This window comes from Haliotis rubra, unplaced genomic scaffold (assembly GCF_003918875.1).
Source record: "Haliotis rubra isolate DU_JTF1 unplaced genomic scaffold, ASM391887v1 Scf4, whole genome shotgun sequence".
In the NCBI taxonomy this organism is placed as follows: domain Eukaryota; kingdom Metazoa; phylum Mollusca; class Gastropoda; order Lepetellida; family Haliotidae; genus Haliotis; species Haliotis rubra.
In genome coordinates, this window is record NW_025767079.1 from 5,283,906 (window position 1) to 5,300,755 (window position 16,850).

The 16,850-nt window shown below is 42.4% G+C and overlaps 1 protein-coding gene across 1 annotated transcript; it reads right to left on the reverse strand.

The window, feature by feature from the left end:
* Positions 1-1,014: 1,014 nt before the first annotated feature.
* LOC124287138 (toll-like receptor 4) lies at positions 1,015-1,635 on the reverse strand. The gene has a single exon (XM_046723622.1). It carries the CDS (start codon positions 1,633-1,635, stop codon positions 1,015-1,017), a length of 621 nt encoding a protein of 206 aa, XP_046579578.1.
* Between the last annotated feature and the right edge of the window lie 15,215 nt (positions 1,636-16,850).

Genomic DNA, 16,850 nt, shown 5'->3' on the forward strand with positions numbered 1-16,850 from the left:
TGGAATATGCACTAAGTAAGAACAAATAAATACACAATTTACTAAAAACTAACCTCTGCTCAATTGACAAATGTGTTCATCGATGTTGATACAACGCCAGTACAAGGTTCCAGTGCAGATGACAGTCAGCTGACTCACAAAGCCCCACAAAACATCCTGCTACTGAATATAAGGGCGCCGAGGCGACAAAAGCCACCAAGGGAACCACTAGAGCAGGCAAACGCAATGGTAACTGTGCTATTGCGAAAGTAAAGCAGGCAAAAGATTCAAATAAGAATTGACATCAAAATACACTTGGTATTATAAACATAATTACTACCATACAAATATATGTTCCACCAAACATACAATAATTTTTATTATTATTTATTTTATGAAAACAGAATGTATTTACATACTGTCTTTGGCATTGTCTGTGATCATTAATTCTTCAAGCATCTATGGTCTTCAGAAACAAATATTTTGTATTTCGTTTTTAATGGTGCATTTATAAAAGTCCCCTTTTTTCGCGCTCAGTTCAAGTGTTATTGCCAGGACTGATATAGGAAAAGGTTCGTCTTACCACACTTTGTTTGGTTATACAGTCAATAGTCATCAAGGTTGCGGCTACGCGTACACTACCATATCACTATCAGGGACATTAGCGATCACAATTAGATGTTACTGAATAATTCAAGTGTTATTTGCGCAATGGTTTTTGAGGAGAGTTTTACAAAACACAAAGGTCTTGACGTAAGCTCATCCTTTTTCAGATGTGAAGTTAAACTCATTAAATTTAGTTGCACCCATTTCATTTACAAACTCAAAAACTGAAAACAGCTTTTGTCCGCGCTCACTGCCTCACAAACTTTGAGATAAAAGTATTGTTACACATACAGCTACAAATATAGCTGTACTCGTATTTGCAAAAGTATAAAAATGCTCTAGATCGGCAGACAAAACAGTGTGCTAAAGAACAGAAAATGTTGGAATATGGGTACACTTTAAAAGAGGTAACTCCAATGAATCATCACATTACATACTACGTATTGCCCGCTCCAGATTCTGCCAGAACACTTCTTGACCTTCCTGATCATCCGTGTACTCTACATAGGAATCTTGACACATCAACTCCACAATGTCAGGGGTCAGGTCCTTCACAGGGATGTTCTCCAGTACAACAACCAGCAGGGTGTTCCGTCCTGTGTAGATACTCTCCATCTTAGCCATCTCCACTTCGTACTTACACCAGTAGCTCCTCAAGAAGTGTCTTGACAGGACAATCACCGTCTTCCTGCTGGATTTCACGGCGTTCAGGATGTTGGCAGCGATGGCTTCCCCGACGAGAAAGTCTCGGTGATGAATACAAAGCTTTAGACCTTGCATCTCTTCAAGCCTCTGCCTCATGTTCCTTACTACAAGTTCACGGTCCTCATCAGCGTAGGATATGAAGGCATCAAACTCGAACCCCTGTTCCTCCTCTTCTACAGGCAGGTAGCCTTTGTGTCGGTTTCGGGCAACGTAGTAGAGGTACCTCAGTTTCCACCTGTATCTGTACACGATGCTTGTCACGGCAAATGTCAGGACCAGCATGATGAGACTGAGCATCCCAATCACCACCCCAGTGTAGGATGCACAACTCTTCTCCAGTTCCATGATGATCCCTTGTAGGTTGCTCATGTATTTCATACCACCATTTGACCCTGTACAGTGTAAATCTTGAACATTGTATACTCTGCTTCGTTTAATGTCCAGCCACTTCAAGAAGCTCAGTGTTTCACATGTACATTTCCATGGGTTTTTATGAAGCTTCATTTTCAGTCCTTTGCTCCCACTGTCATCAATCTGTTTTCTAAAGGATACATCAAGCTGCTCAAAGAGATTATCGGAGAGATCTAAAAGTTTCAACTTCCTCAGATCCCCAATTTCGGTATTCCACGTATTCAAATAGTTGGACCCAACACTCAAGTACTGTAGATTTTCTAAGCCCTTAAAAAAGTCCCTTGGAAGAGTACTCAGTTTATTATTTGATAGATCCAGGTGTTCGAGCTTGAATAGTTTACGAAATGTTTCATTATGTAATGTATAGCCAAGATAATTGAAGCTTATGTTCAGTATTCTCAAGGAAATAAAATCATCCAAGAAATGTGTGTTCATCAAATCACAATAATTGTGCGATGCATCAATAATTTCCAGATGATGGAACCCGATAATTGGTCCAACCCACTTTGTAAAGAAATTATAAGACAAATCCAAAACCTTTAGTCTGTTCTTACCAAATGTCATTCTAGGGAGGGTGAAACTCAGTTTCGAGTTGCTGAAGTTTGCAAGTGTTAGATTTGGTGGAAAGGTGATAGTGAAATTACCTGGCCATGGTGTGTCACTAACAAAAACATGTCCAAAAAGAGAAAAGTCATGTTTGTTATAGTTGGCGACAGGGTAATTTGAAATGCAACCTTCACCAGGTGGTGAGGGGTTACCATGAGTCATATGAGGGTTTCCATCGGTGAGGATAGAAGCAAGTTCTGCATATACTGAAAACGGATGAACATAAGATAAATGACTTGAAGACGTATCCAGAATCTGCAGGTTGACCATTGATCCCATGGATAGAAGGTACAAACCAAAATAAAACATGTTTTTTCGCATTGAAAGAACTTTCAGCGTTTGTGGCAGAAGGACGGGTACTCGAGGATCCAGTATTTCTATCCGGTTATCATCCAAATGTAATTCCTCAAGGACCATATCAGACATATATTTAACTTGTTCCACAGTTACGAGAATGCCGATACCTCGATATCTCCTTAGTGTATTGGCTCGTAGGATTTTCAGTGAAGAATTACGAAGACCATACAAACTCGCAAAAGCCTTGTCAAATCCAAGATCGGAATTTCGGGATATGTCTAACATGTGAATGTTTTGGAGAGGCTGAAATGCAGATTGACCAATATCAGTTATTTCACAATTTGACATGTCTAAGTGTGTTATTCTCTTTAGATAGCGGAATGTTTCATTCGACAAGTCCCTCATGTTGCAGTTTCCTCCAATCTTCAGGGTCGTGACGTTGGTGTCATTAAATCCTTGTCCAAAAATTGGATTCTTCAGCCCATCTATGTGAAGTTCCTCAAGGGAAACCAGATCCTGGAAAGTTTCATCTGGGTACTGGAGTAAATACATTTCTGTTTGTGAATTATCAGCTTGTCCTTCAAATTCTACCGGCGAATTATTTTCCATTTTCAAAACCTTCAGTTTCTTCTGGAACCGGAACAGTCCTTTTGGAAAAACACTTTTGCACAAGGATAGATGATTATGGCTAAGTACCAGAACGTTTAACTCTGTTAGCCCAACAAAATCGTTTCTCCTAAGCATTTTGAGTTTGTTGAATGACACATCCAGGCGTTTTAAAGAGGTATACTTCTTCAGTTGTTTACCAATATTTGTCATTCTGTTATGACTCAGACTCAGCTCTGTGATATTGTATGGGAGGTGACCGGGAACTGATGGTAAGGATCTATTTGAACAATCCGCAATGACTTCATCCTTTGTTTCAAAACAACTGCAAGGGTGGCAATGAAGTGACGATCCATCTGCTGACACCAGGACCACTATCAGCCACATGGGTATCCAAAGTCCAATCTGAAAGTAGTTATCATTGTTATTAGCACAAGGAGGAAGAAAGGAGGGTGTGAAAGAGGGGAAGGAGGAAGAAAGGAGGGTGTGAAAGAGGGGAAGGAGCAAGAAAGGAGGGTGTGAAAGAGGGGAAGGGGGAAGAAAGGAGGGTGTGAAAAGAAAGGGGAAGGAGGAGGAAGAAAGGAGGGTGAAGAAAGGAGGGTGTGAAGGAGGGAAGGAGGGAAGTGAAGGAAAGGAGAAAGGAGGGAAGAAAGGGAGGGTGGAAGAAAGGAGGGTGTGGAAGGGGAAGGAGGGAAGAAAGGAGGGTGTGTGAAAGTGGGGAAGGAGGAAAGAAAGGAGGGTGTGAAAGAGGGGAAGGAGGAAGAAAGGAGGGTGTGAAAGAGGGGAAGGAGGAAGAAAGGAGGGTGTGAAAGAGGGGAAGGAGGAAGAAAGGAGGGTGTGAAAGAGGGGAAGGAGGAAGAAAGGAGGGTGTGAAAGAGGGGAAGGAGGAAGAAAGGGAGGGTGAAAGAGGGGAAGGAGGAAGAAAGGAGGGTGTGAAAGAGGGACAGGAGGAAGAAAGGAGGGTGTGGAAAGAGGGAAGGAGGAGAAAGGAGGGTGTGAAAAGAGGGGAAGGAGGAAGAAAGGAGGGTGTGAAAGAGGGTGAGGTGAAGGAAGGAAGAGAAGGAGGGTGTGAAAGAGGGGAAAAGGGGAAAGGAAGGAGGGTGTGAAAGAGGGGAAGGAGGAAGAAAGAAAGGAGGGTGTGAAAGAGGATGGGAAAAGGAGGGTGTGAAAGAGTGTGAAGGGAGGAAAAAGGAGAGGAAGGAGTAGAATGAAGAAGAGGGGAAGGAGGAGGAGAGTGTGAATGAAGAAAGAGGGAAGGGGAAGGGGAAGAAAAGAGGGTGTGAAAGAGGGGAAGGAGGGGGAAAGGGGGATGTGATAGAGGGGAAGGAAGGTGACTTTAAGAATGCCTTTATCCCTGTGATAAGTGTTGTTTTTGTTAGTATTCACCTTTAACCCCTAGGCTATCTCACCGCCCCGAAATGTGCACCAAACCTCACATCACAGAATGTAATATTGACTTATTACATTTCCATGCCAATTTCTATCTCCTACTCCTTGGCAGCTGGTAGGGCTGAGTTAGACCTTTCTTTCATGAAGTTTAAAATGTCTGGCACAAATCAAATACATTATCAGCCGGAATATATACAATAATGAAGTAAATGTGACACACAGATTGGTCCAAGGATGGTTGCAATATTTTCCTACCCAAACCAATATCTTTCCGAAAGCTCAATTTTCACTGCTGAAGCAAAGGCTATTCTAACAGACTCAGCGAATATTTCATTATTCCCTGAAAGTACAAGTGTTCCTTTATTCTTTTCCAGAATTTCACCCACAGTGCAAGTCATAGGTTGTGAAGAAACGTGAAAAAGAATAAAGGAACACTTGAACTTTCATGTGTTCCTTTATTTGTTTCCATGAGTATATATTCTCTAATCATTGACATTATATAACAATCTTTCCACTGACCAGTACGACAGTGATTTTTGTTGGTTACCGTGTCCTGTCGGCATATTTCATAACACAAAGTCTGATGCTGCAGCTACTGCATCTCTTGACAAATCCGTCTCTACACTTTAGACACCATGCTATGACTTTAAACCCCAAATACAAACAAACTGGAACACCAAAGTAGATGTGAACATCTTCATGACACTAAACCAATACATGTGTGTGTATGCGTGCGCGCTTGTGTGTGTGTATGCGTGGGTACGTGCGTGTGTGGTTAATAGGATAGGCATGTACTTACCCACAACGTCATGATTGTGTCTGTCAGAGCACGGAGCTGTCAGGGAAAGCTGTTAACCAACAGACGTGTATCAGAGATTGGTTTGCACCTGTTAATACTTCCTGCTTAGTGTTGGAGTCAAGTATGCCCGTCACACCTCACACATCTCAGATTGAATGGATGCATTGTATGTTATCTCTCATTCCGGGTATCGTTGCAGAGTATCAACAGTGGCCAGGTTCGTCCAAAGCGCAGCAGCCAGACTCCAATATCTGCTATGTGGTCCTTATAATAGCGATAAGCCCAACCACTCAATCCTTTCTTGGTATTGCATGTGATATGAAAGCCATTATGGCAAAGTATGCCGAGGGTTGTCCTCAGCAGCTCCATTGGAGTAATGGTGCTAATAATGAATAATCAAACATTGTTTGATTATTTACAAATGTCAACGTCACTTAAAATTACACATTCTGTCCACGTCACCTGATATTCCACATTCTCACCACGTTCAGCTCATATTCCACACCGTGTCCACGTCACCTCATATTCCACAGTGTGTACTTGTCACGTCATATTCTAGAGTGTGACCACGTCACCTCATATTCCACACTCTCCACGACATTTCATATTCCATATTCTCTCCACCTCACCTCGTATTGCACAGTATGTTCACGTCACCTTATATTCCACAGTGTATCGACGTCACCTCATATTCCGCAGTGTGTTCACATCCCCTCATATTCCACAGTGTGTTCACGTCACCTCATATTCGACACTGTGTTCACGTCACCTCATATTCCACAGTGTGTTCATATCACCTCATATTCCACTTTCTGTCCATGTCACCTCATATTCGAGAGTGTGTCAACGTCACCCAAATTCCACATTATCTCTACGTCACCTCATATTGCACAGTGTGTCAACGTCACCTCATATTCCACAGTTTGTTCACGTCACCTCATATTCCACAGTGTTTTCACATCACCTTATATTCCACAGTGTGTCCACATCACCTCATATTCCACAGTGTGTCCACGTCACTTCATATTCCACAATGTGTCCACGTTACCTCATATTCCACATTTTGTAAACGTCACCTAATATTCCACAGTGTGTCCACGTCACCTCGTATCCCAGTGTGTCCAAGTCACCTCATATTCCACATTTTGTAAACGTCACCTAATATTCCACAGTGTGTCCACATGACCTCATATTCCACAGTGTGTCCACGTGACCTCATATTCCACAGTTTGTAAACGTCACCTAATATACCACAGTGTGTCCATGTCACCTCATATCCCAGTGTGTCCACGTCACCTCATATCTCAGTGTGTCCACGTCACCCCATATTCCACAGTGTGTCCACGTCACCTCATATCCCAGTGTGTCCACGTCACCTCATATTCCACATTTTGTAAACGTCACCTAATATTCCACAGTCCTAATATTCCACAGTGTGTCCACATCACCTCATATTCCACAGTGTGTCCACGTCACCTCATATTCCACATTTTGTAAACGTCACCTAATATTCCACAGTGTGTCCACGTCGCCTCACATCCCAGTGTGTCCACGTCACCTCATATTCCACATTTTGTAAACGTCACCTAATATTCCACAGTGTGTCCACATCACCTCATATTCCACAGTGTGTCCACGTCACCTCATATTTGCAGGTGTGCTTTTTGCCCTGTAAGCTAAATGACGACACCCATTTCTGGTGTCCCCGCCGTGATATTGCTGGAATATTGCAAAAAGCGGCGTAAAACTCACTCACTCTAACTTTTAATTTCAAGGGGTTTAGGACATAAAATAAAAGGGAAAAATATAATCCGCCGCCCGAACCATAATTGTTTGAAAAAGATATGAGAAACAAGAATATTTTTTAATGTGGCCTAAAGTATTTTTTCTGGTGAACGTATAGTTTCAACCTGGGATTCAACAAATGACAATAGCCTATACTGGAAGCTGCTGGTTTGTTGGACTTTCACCGCAAAAATTACAGCATGCATAACATGGAGGAAACTGATAACCCCAAAAAATGACTCACTTCCTCCTGAATGACTCCATGTTTATCCTGAATTGTGATTATATTCAGTGACTAAAACCCGTGAAGATGGGGTTATAATATTTTTATAAACATCTGCGTGACACAATAATAAAATACGCTCTCTCTCTCTCTCTCTCTCTCTCTCTCTCTCTCTCTCTCTCTCTCTCTCTCTCTCTCTCTCTCTCTCTCTCTCTCTCTCTCTCTCTCTCTCTCTCTCTCTCTCTCTCTCTCTCTCTCTCTCTCTCTCTCTCTCTCTCTCTCTCTCTCTCAACAAATAGCGCGGGGGTATCCTCCTATTGCGCGGACAGGAAGTTCGCAGACGCCTTAAAACAACAAGAATTGTGGTTCAATGAAAAGATTAGTTACTACCTGTTACCTACACATTATAATGGTCTTCCAAATACAAATATTTTTTGGATAACAAGAATGACATAATATTTTTCAAATGACAATGTATAATGGTAGCACAGTAGCTTCCAGTAGGTGGATCTTTTTCATAGAAATATTTTATCTATATTGATAGATCTAATTTATCTTTGATTAAAGATAGTTTATCATTTAATTACACCAAATTTATATTTACCAAAAATCAAACTTTTCAGTAACGAACCTGTTTTAGGCTCACCCTACTCTTCTCACTTGACAGTGGGCTGTTCCATTATACGCGGGTGATGAAGCCAATAAACAGGAGGGTGTGGGTTCGAAACCTAAATAAAAAGTACTAGAATTTGCACTTTACCAAGAAAGTGTAATCCCAAATATACTATTTGTCACATTTGACCACTTTCTCAATGGCATAGTGGGGCGGTGGGGTAGCCTAGTGGTTAAAGCGTTGGCTCGCCACGCCAAAGACATGGGTACATTGTGTGAAGCCCATTTCTCGTGTCCCCCGCCGTGATGTTGCTGGAATATTGCTAAAAGCGGCGCAAAACCAATCTCAGTCAGTCAGTCAATGGCATTGTGTAATCACAGGATGGATTAAGTCGTAAAAACAAGCTGATAGGGTGCTATTGATAGAGTCTATGGCTTGATTAACTCTTCTAAGTACCCTCGGTCTCTGTTGATACAAAGGTTTGTGGAAGCGTATTCGATGGCTTCCAAAATGTTCTTTTCGTGAAGTCTTTATCCTCAGTGAATAGACCGCCTCCGTGGTGTAGTGGTTAGAGCGTCTGCCCAGAGAGCGGATTGTCGCGGGTTCGATCCCCGACCGCGTCATACCAAAAGACGTTAAAATATTGTACTTGTTGGTCCCTGCCTGGCGCACGGCATTAATGGGTACAACAAGGACTGGTCGGCTCAGAGTATAATGTGTCTGAGTGGGGTATACATGCTTCACTGCGGCATGGTATCTCAGTGAGATAGCACTAAAAAACGTTGTCAAATTGGATTAGGTGGGTAGGGACGTTCTTATTAGGAATGGCAAGTCTTTATGGATGATCAACATCTTTAATGTGCAATAGCGACGTTTCGGTTAGATACTTATACCGTTTTCAAGCATGCGTCGCCATTGCACAATAAAGAAGTTGGTCACCCATAAAGACTTGTCATTCCTGTTCTTGAACAGTTGAATTTTTTTAGCGATTTGAGGGGGCTGATTTGGTGCCTGCCTTGGTTGTTGAGGTTTTATGCTCTTTTATGCGGGTATCCTTTAACAATTTGTGGAAAGAACAATAATATATCTTAACTTTCCAACTTTTTAACTTGACCTCGGGAACATTAGTCACCACTCTTCTTTTCCCATAACCCCCGGGAACATTCGTCACCACGCAACCATATCAGGGACCTCGGGAACATTCGTCACCACTCTTCTTTTCCCATAACCTCCAGGAACATTCGTCACAACTCAACCTTATCAGTGACCTCCGGGAACATTCGTCTCCACTCTCCTTTTTCCATAACCTCCGGGAACATTTGTCGCCACTCTTCTCTTTCCTTAACCTCCGGGAACATTCGTCACCACTTTCCTTTTACCATACCTTGGGGAACATTCGTCACCACTCTGCTTTTTCTATAACCTCAGGGAACATTCGTCACCACTCAACCTCATCAGTGACCTCCGGAAACATACATCTCCAGTCTCCTTTTTCCATAATCCCCGGGAACATTCGTCACCACTCAACCTTATCAGTGACCTCGGGAACATTCGTCACCACTCTTCTTTCCCCATAATACCCGGGAACATTCGTCACCACTCAACCTTATCAGTGACCTCGGGAACATTAGACACCACTCTTCTTTCCCAATAACCCCCGGGAAAACATTCGTCACCACGCAACCATATCAGTGACCTCGGGAACATTCGTCACCACTCTTCTTTTCCCATAACCTCCTTGAATATTCGTCAACGAGAAACCTTATCAGTCACCTCCGGGAACATTCGTCATCACTAATCTTTCACCATACCTCCGGGAACATTCGTCACCACTCTTCTTTTTCCATAATCTCAGGGAACATTCGTCACAACTCAACCTTATCAGTGACCTCCGGGAACATTCCTCACCACTCTTCTTTTCCCATAACCTCCTTGAATATTCGTCAACGAAAAACCTTATCAGTCACCTCCGGGAACATTCGTCACCACTAACCTTTCACCATACCTCCAGGAACATTCGTCACCACTCTTTATTTTCCATAATCTCAGGGAACATTCGTCACCACTCAACCTTATCAGTGACCTCCGGGAACATTCATCTCCACTCTCCTTTTTCCATAAACTCCGGGAACATTCGTCACCACTCAACCTTACAAGTGACCTCGGGAACATTCGTCACCACTCTTCTTTTCCCATAACCTTCAGGAACATTCGTCACCACGCAACCTTATCAGTGACCTCCAGGAACATTCATCTCCTATATCCTTTCCCATAACCTCCGGGAACATTCGTCACCACTCAATCGTATCAGTGACCCCTGGGAACATTAGTCATCACTCTTCTTTTCTCCATAACCTCCGGGAACATTTGTCACCACTCCACCTTATCAGTGACCTCCAGGAACATTCATCTCCGCTCTCCTTTTCCCATACCCTCCGGGAACATTCCTCACCACTCTTCTTTTCCATAACCTCCAGGAACATTCGTCACAACTCAACCTTATCAGTGACCTCCGGGAACATTCCTCACCACTCTTCTTTTCCCATAACCCCCGGGAACATTCGTCACCACTCAACCTTATCAGTGACCTCGGGAACATTCGTCACCACTCTTCTTTCCCCATCACCCCCCGGGAACATTTGTCGTCACTACTCAACCTTATCAGTGACCTCGGGAACATTCGTCACCACTCTTCTTCCCCATAACCCCTAAAAACGGAAAACATTCTTTATGTCACCACGCAACCTTATCAGTGACCTTCGGGAACATTCGTCACCACTATCCTTTTGTTCCGTAACCTCCAGGAACATTTGTCGCCACTCTTCTCTTCTTTTCCCATTAACCTCCGGGAACATTCGTCACCACTTTCCTTTTCAGTGACCATACCTTTTTTCCATAACCTCCGGGTCGCCAACATTCGTCACCACTCACCACTCTGCTTTTTTTCTATAACCTCAGGGAACATTCGTCACCACTCAACCTCATCAGTGACCTCCGGAAACATACATCTCCAGTCTCCTTTTTCCATAACCCCCGGGAACATTCGTCACCACTCAACCTTATCAGTGACCTCGGGAACATTCGTCACCACTCTTCTTTCCCCATAATACCTGGGAACATTCGTCACCACTCAACCTTATCAGTGACCTCGGGAACATTAGACACCACTCTTCTTTCCCAATAACCCCGGGAAAACATTCGTCACCACGCAACCATATCAGTGACCTCGGAACATTCGTCACCACTCTTCTTTTCCCATAACCTCCTTGAATATTCGTCAACGAGAAACCTTATCAGTCACCTCCGGGAACATTCGTCATCACTAATCTTTCACCATACCTCCAGGAACATTCGTCACCACTCTTCTTTTCCATAATCTCAGGGAACATTCGTCACAACTCAACCTTATCAGTGACCTCCGGGAACATTCCTCCCACTCTTCTTTTCCCATAACCTCCTTGAATATTCGTCAACGAAAAACCTTATCAGTCACCTCCGGGAACATTCGTCACCACTAACCTTTCACCATACCTCCAGGAACATTCGTCACCACTCTTTATTTTCCATAATCTCAGGGAACATTCGTCACCACTCAACCTTATCAGTGACCTCCGGGAACATTCATCTCCACTCTCCTTTTTCCATAAACCTCCGGGAACATTCGTCACCACTCTTCTTCAGGAACATTCCACCATAAACCTTCAGGAACATTCGTCACCACGCAACCTTATCAGTGACCTCCAGGAACATTCATCTCCTATATCCTTTCCCATAACCTCCGGGAACATTCGTCACCACTCAATCGTATCAGTGACCCCTGGGAACATTAGTCATCACTCTTCTTTTCTCCATAACCTCCGGGAACATTTGTCACCACTCCACCTTATCAGTGACCTCCAGGAACATTCATCTCCGCTCTCCTTTTCCCATACCCTCCGGGAACATTCCTCACCACTCTTCTTTTCCATAACCTCCAGGAACATTCGTCACAACTCAACCTTATCAGTGACCTCCGGGAACATTCCTCACCACTCTTCTTTTCCATAACCTCCAGGAACATTCGTCACCACTCAACCTTATCAGTGACCTCCGGGAACATTCCTCACCACTCTTCTTTTCCCATAACCCCCGGGAACATTCGTCACCACTCAACCTTATCAGTGACCTCGGGAACATTCGTCACCACTCTTCTTCCCCCATAACCACCGGGAAAACATTCGTCACCACGCAACCTTATCAGTGACCTTCGGGAACATTCGTCACCACTACCCTTTTTCCGTAACCTCAAGGAAGAATAGTTCCCATTCCGATGAATGGAATATGCGAACGTACGACAAACCAATCAGAATGCGTGTGGATTGGGATTCTTTGAAAACAATAACGACGAGTTCTTCAATCCATTATGGTCGTATGTAACTGTAAAATTCCGTAAAAAGTGAGTGAGTGAGTGAATATGGTTTTACGCCGCTTTAAGCAATATTCCAGCAACATCACGGCGGGGAACACCAGAAATGGGCTTCACACATTGTACCCATGTGGGGTCCGTAAAATGTATGTATCGTCATTTCGTCAGTACACAGTAGGCATACGTAGCTGACAGAATTGAGTTGCCTACTTTGACAATAAGGATAGGGCAATGAACCGTGAAGATTGAAACACACACGCGTGCGTTTCTTCACACAACGGACCCGTGAAGGTTCGGGTTAGAATATTGATTTTCAGTAATCCATGCTTGTCGTAAGAGGCGACTAACGGGATCGGGTGGTCAGGCTCGCTGACTTGGTTGACACATGTCATCGGTTCCCAATGGCGCAGATCGATGCTCATGCTGTTGATCACTGGATTATCTCACTCTTCACATAACGGCTCCAAAGCTTCCTATCGTGTGTTTTCGTTGACGATCCTGCTTGCTTTCTTGGCAGATTTTACGTGCGCTTTCCGACATGATGTATATTTCACACACGATATGACAATATATTGAAATTTAAGTCAATTTCAACTTTAAACCCATTTTGGTATGTATTTAGAGGTGATAAATATTTCAAGCAACGTAATTATATATAGACATAAGGTTAATATAATATAGAACTTATTAACTTCACTCTTAAAGATTGTGTTTACATTTCACGTGACATGAGCTATTTTAGTCTGACATTTCTGAGGTGATTTATATTTGTTTCTTCATACTGATTTTCAAATTGTGTACAGCTTGTTCAGCGTGACCTAATTAAGTGAATACTAATGCATTCCGTGACCGTGAAGGGGCGCACCTTTGTCAGTTGATTGTCAACATGTCCGAACAGCCGAGACAAGGTCGCCGTTTGACATCTCAGTGTCGATAAATCGTCAGCAATGTCTTAACTTTCTTTTACAAAGAAGCTACAGACATATTGCAGTTGAACATGAAATAGAAAAAGTGATAATTGAACTGGGTTGTGCGAGTGATAGCGAGAGTGAAACGGATTGTGAAAGTAATTGACGTCTGTAACGTCCAGAACTGGGATACGACCAGAACTAGTAAACCAAACTGACTGAGTGGATGAGTCAGTTTAGTTTAACGCCGCACTCAGCAATATTCCAGCTATATACCGGCGGTCTGTAAATAATCGAGTCTGGACCAGACAATCCAGTGATCAACAGCATGAGCATTGATCTGCGCAATTGGGAACCCATGACATATGTCAACCAAGCCAGCGAACCTGACCACCCGATGCTTTGCACGAATGCAACATTAATAACATTCTCTGCTCCCCTATTTAATGAAGTTAACTCGACCTGCCGTTTGTGCCATTTGATCTCACGGGTCATGCATATGTACAGTAGCTCCGGCCAAGCTGAACAAGCTGAAAGGCTGCAAGGTTCCATACACGTTTAGACTTACACTCATGCACACTAAATCATGTCAGGACTCTGCACGAATTCTTCAGTCTATTATATATTTTAAAGTTAATATATTAAAGCTGAAATTATTTATAGCTGCGAGTTTCAAAACAATATATTCATATATAGTCAATCAACATTACTCTTGAAGAATGTGCTTACATTTCACTTCGCTTGGGATATTTTAGTCTGGCATTTCTGGGGTTATTCATATTGTTTCTACACATTCAAATTCCACTAGGTGTATGGCAGCAATGTTACATAATGCTTAAACAACGGATAGACACTGTGTAGAATAAATAATGATAGGGCTCACTACGAATCTTTCAGGTTTTAGACCTATTAAAGTCGAATACATATTACTCATATTAATTGCCTATTCAACAAAGAAAATCACCAACCGTTTTTAGAAATATACATTTGGAAATAAATAGGTAAGCAGTTGGTTCATAATAACATTAGAATGTGTTTTCAACAACTCGTCATCACAATTGTTATTATTTTTATTTAAAACAGATTAAAATTGTTTCTGTAATGGTTTTTGCTGTGGGAATTAAACAGAACTAGAGTTATTGTCCTTGCTTGGAAAAGTTCTGATGTTCATACGCCAACATGACATCTTACCAGAAGGGTACGAGTCGTTGGTGGGTCAGTCCCGAAACAACACGAGCTGGTGACATGGGGATAACAAGGATTCATACTACCCGTCAAACTTTAGAGAACTGTTTCCTATGCATTGGCTTTTAACCAATAACAAAGGACCTCTAATAAGCGTCGCTTATCATGACCGTCATATAGTTGGAATATTGCTGAGTGCGGTGTTAAATAACAAACCAAAATTAATTTTGTTAGAGAGCAGCTGCATCAAGCTGAACATATGACATCTATAACCAAAGCGGTTTTGTTAATGAACCACAAACGCAGGTGGCGTTTAAGATGTCATTTTAATGGCAGAATATATCGAACAAAAATAACACAGTACGATATGATGTACTATATATGCATCTATGTACATGTCATGAGAACTGATGTTAACTCTTAGAAACCCACTTGAGTGCATAACATAAATATTCACAGTAAAATATCAAACACCCTCACCTGAACATGTATACTAACGGAAAAAAGTAACTGTGCATTCAGAAATTGCAAAAAAGTAAAGTTATTTGAAAGTTGTACAAATTATCCTTAATAAACATATAGCAAAGCGCTTTGCATGAAATTTGATGTCACGTATCGCGTGTGGCACATGCACAATGAACTTACTCCGTTTCTGCATGCCTTCTGACACCTGAAGTGCACACACCTGATACAGAAAATTAACGAATGGTTCATTATTCTCTCGTCTCTGAATGTTGGGGAAAATACCTTAATTTCAACCTAAACTGCGCGTACGTCACACCACTGCCTACAGAAAATCAGCGTCTCCGCCTCGTGGGTATGCTGGAGACTGGAATGGTCCAAAATGAAGTGGCCATTTTGTTGTCCATCGAAACACGATTTCATTTCTATGAAGACGTTTCAACAAAATGGGAACACGAAAGATTTGCCTCGGCCGTCCACGCGTGTTATCAACTCAGTCAGCAAGACAACCACATTCGGCTGACACATACAAGGAATTGATTCCAGACTGCCAGTTTGACTGCTCGGACCATTCCAAACTTATTCCAATCAGTTCCAGGACTGTACGGAACCGAGTGAGGGAGCACAATATCCGGCCCCGAATGCCTGCAATACAGCCAATTTTGCTCCAACGTCACCGACAGGCACGTCTTGCCTGGTAGAGACAACATCTACGGTACCGGAGACAAGATTGGGATGGTGTTTTGTTCACTGACAAGTCGAGATTGCATCTGGACAGTTCAGATGGCAGGGCAAGGGTGTACAGGCGGCGAGGTGAACGGTATGCTGACGCGTGCATTGTTAAACATCGACAGTTTGGTGGCGAGAGCAATGATATGGGGAGACATCACATCTCATGGTCGGCAACAACTTGTCATTGTCGATGGCAATCTGACAGGTCTCAGGGATTAAGTCATTTGGGCCTATGTGTGCATCTGTTCATTCAAGGACAGAGACGTAACTTCACGCATCAGCAAGATAATGCCCGTCCACATGTCACTCCATTTCCTGAGACAGCAGAACATTCCGGTACTCCCCTGTCCAGCTTTTTCTCCGAACCTGTCCCCAATCGAGCACGCTTGGAATGAAATGGTGCGACGTTTACGTCAACCCCAGAATCAGCCATTGACGTTAACTGAATTGGGACAAACGTTGGTTCAGACATGGAACAACATTCCCAAAGCTTTTCTCTTGTGAACTGACTTTTGACACCACATCTCGTCACGGTCCCTCGTGTCCAATCATGCAGATTTCGATATTATATTGTCAACAGTGAAACAGTGATCAAGGAAAACATCACAAATCATGTTTTTATCTTTTTTGCACTAAAAATGGCATAACACCAAATAATGCACAGTTACTTTATACAAGTAGCATGTATTATGTATAATGTCAAAGTCAAATCTTATGTTCGTATAAAAGCCAATGACCTATATACAGAGAAAATACCTATTTACATATTTCAGTAGTACTTCACTTCGCACATAATTTGCTAGAATTATTCCAGCATTTTTTAAACTTTGACTCTTTTCATGAGTTTGAAATAAGTCAGTATTTCTATACCAGTTTTCTGATGCATGAAATCTTGATTTTTAATCACGGACCTCATAAGACCGTAATGCCGTAACGGCTATTCATATATGCATCGGTACGTGTGTAACTTAAATTTAGTTTACAAGTAGATTGCACCAATATATGTTCACGCTCTTGGTTAGGAAATATCCACATGCTATTTAAGATTATATATAATAAACGTACTCAGGCTCGTAGAGTATTTATGCAAACTGAGATATAGTACAGTTAGATATATATGAAATCATGGTATTTATTTA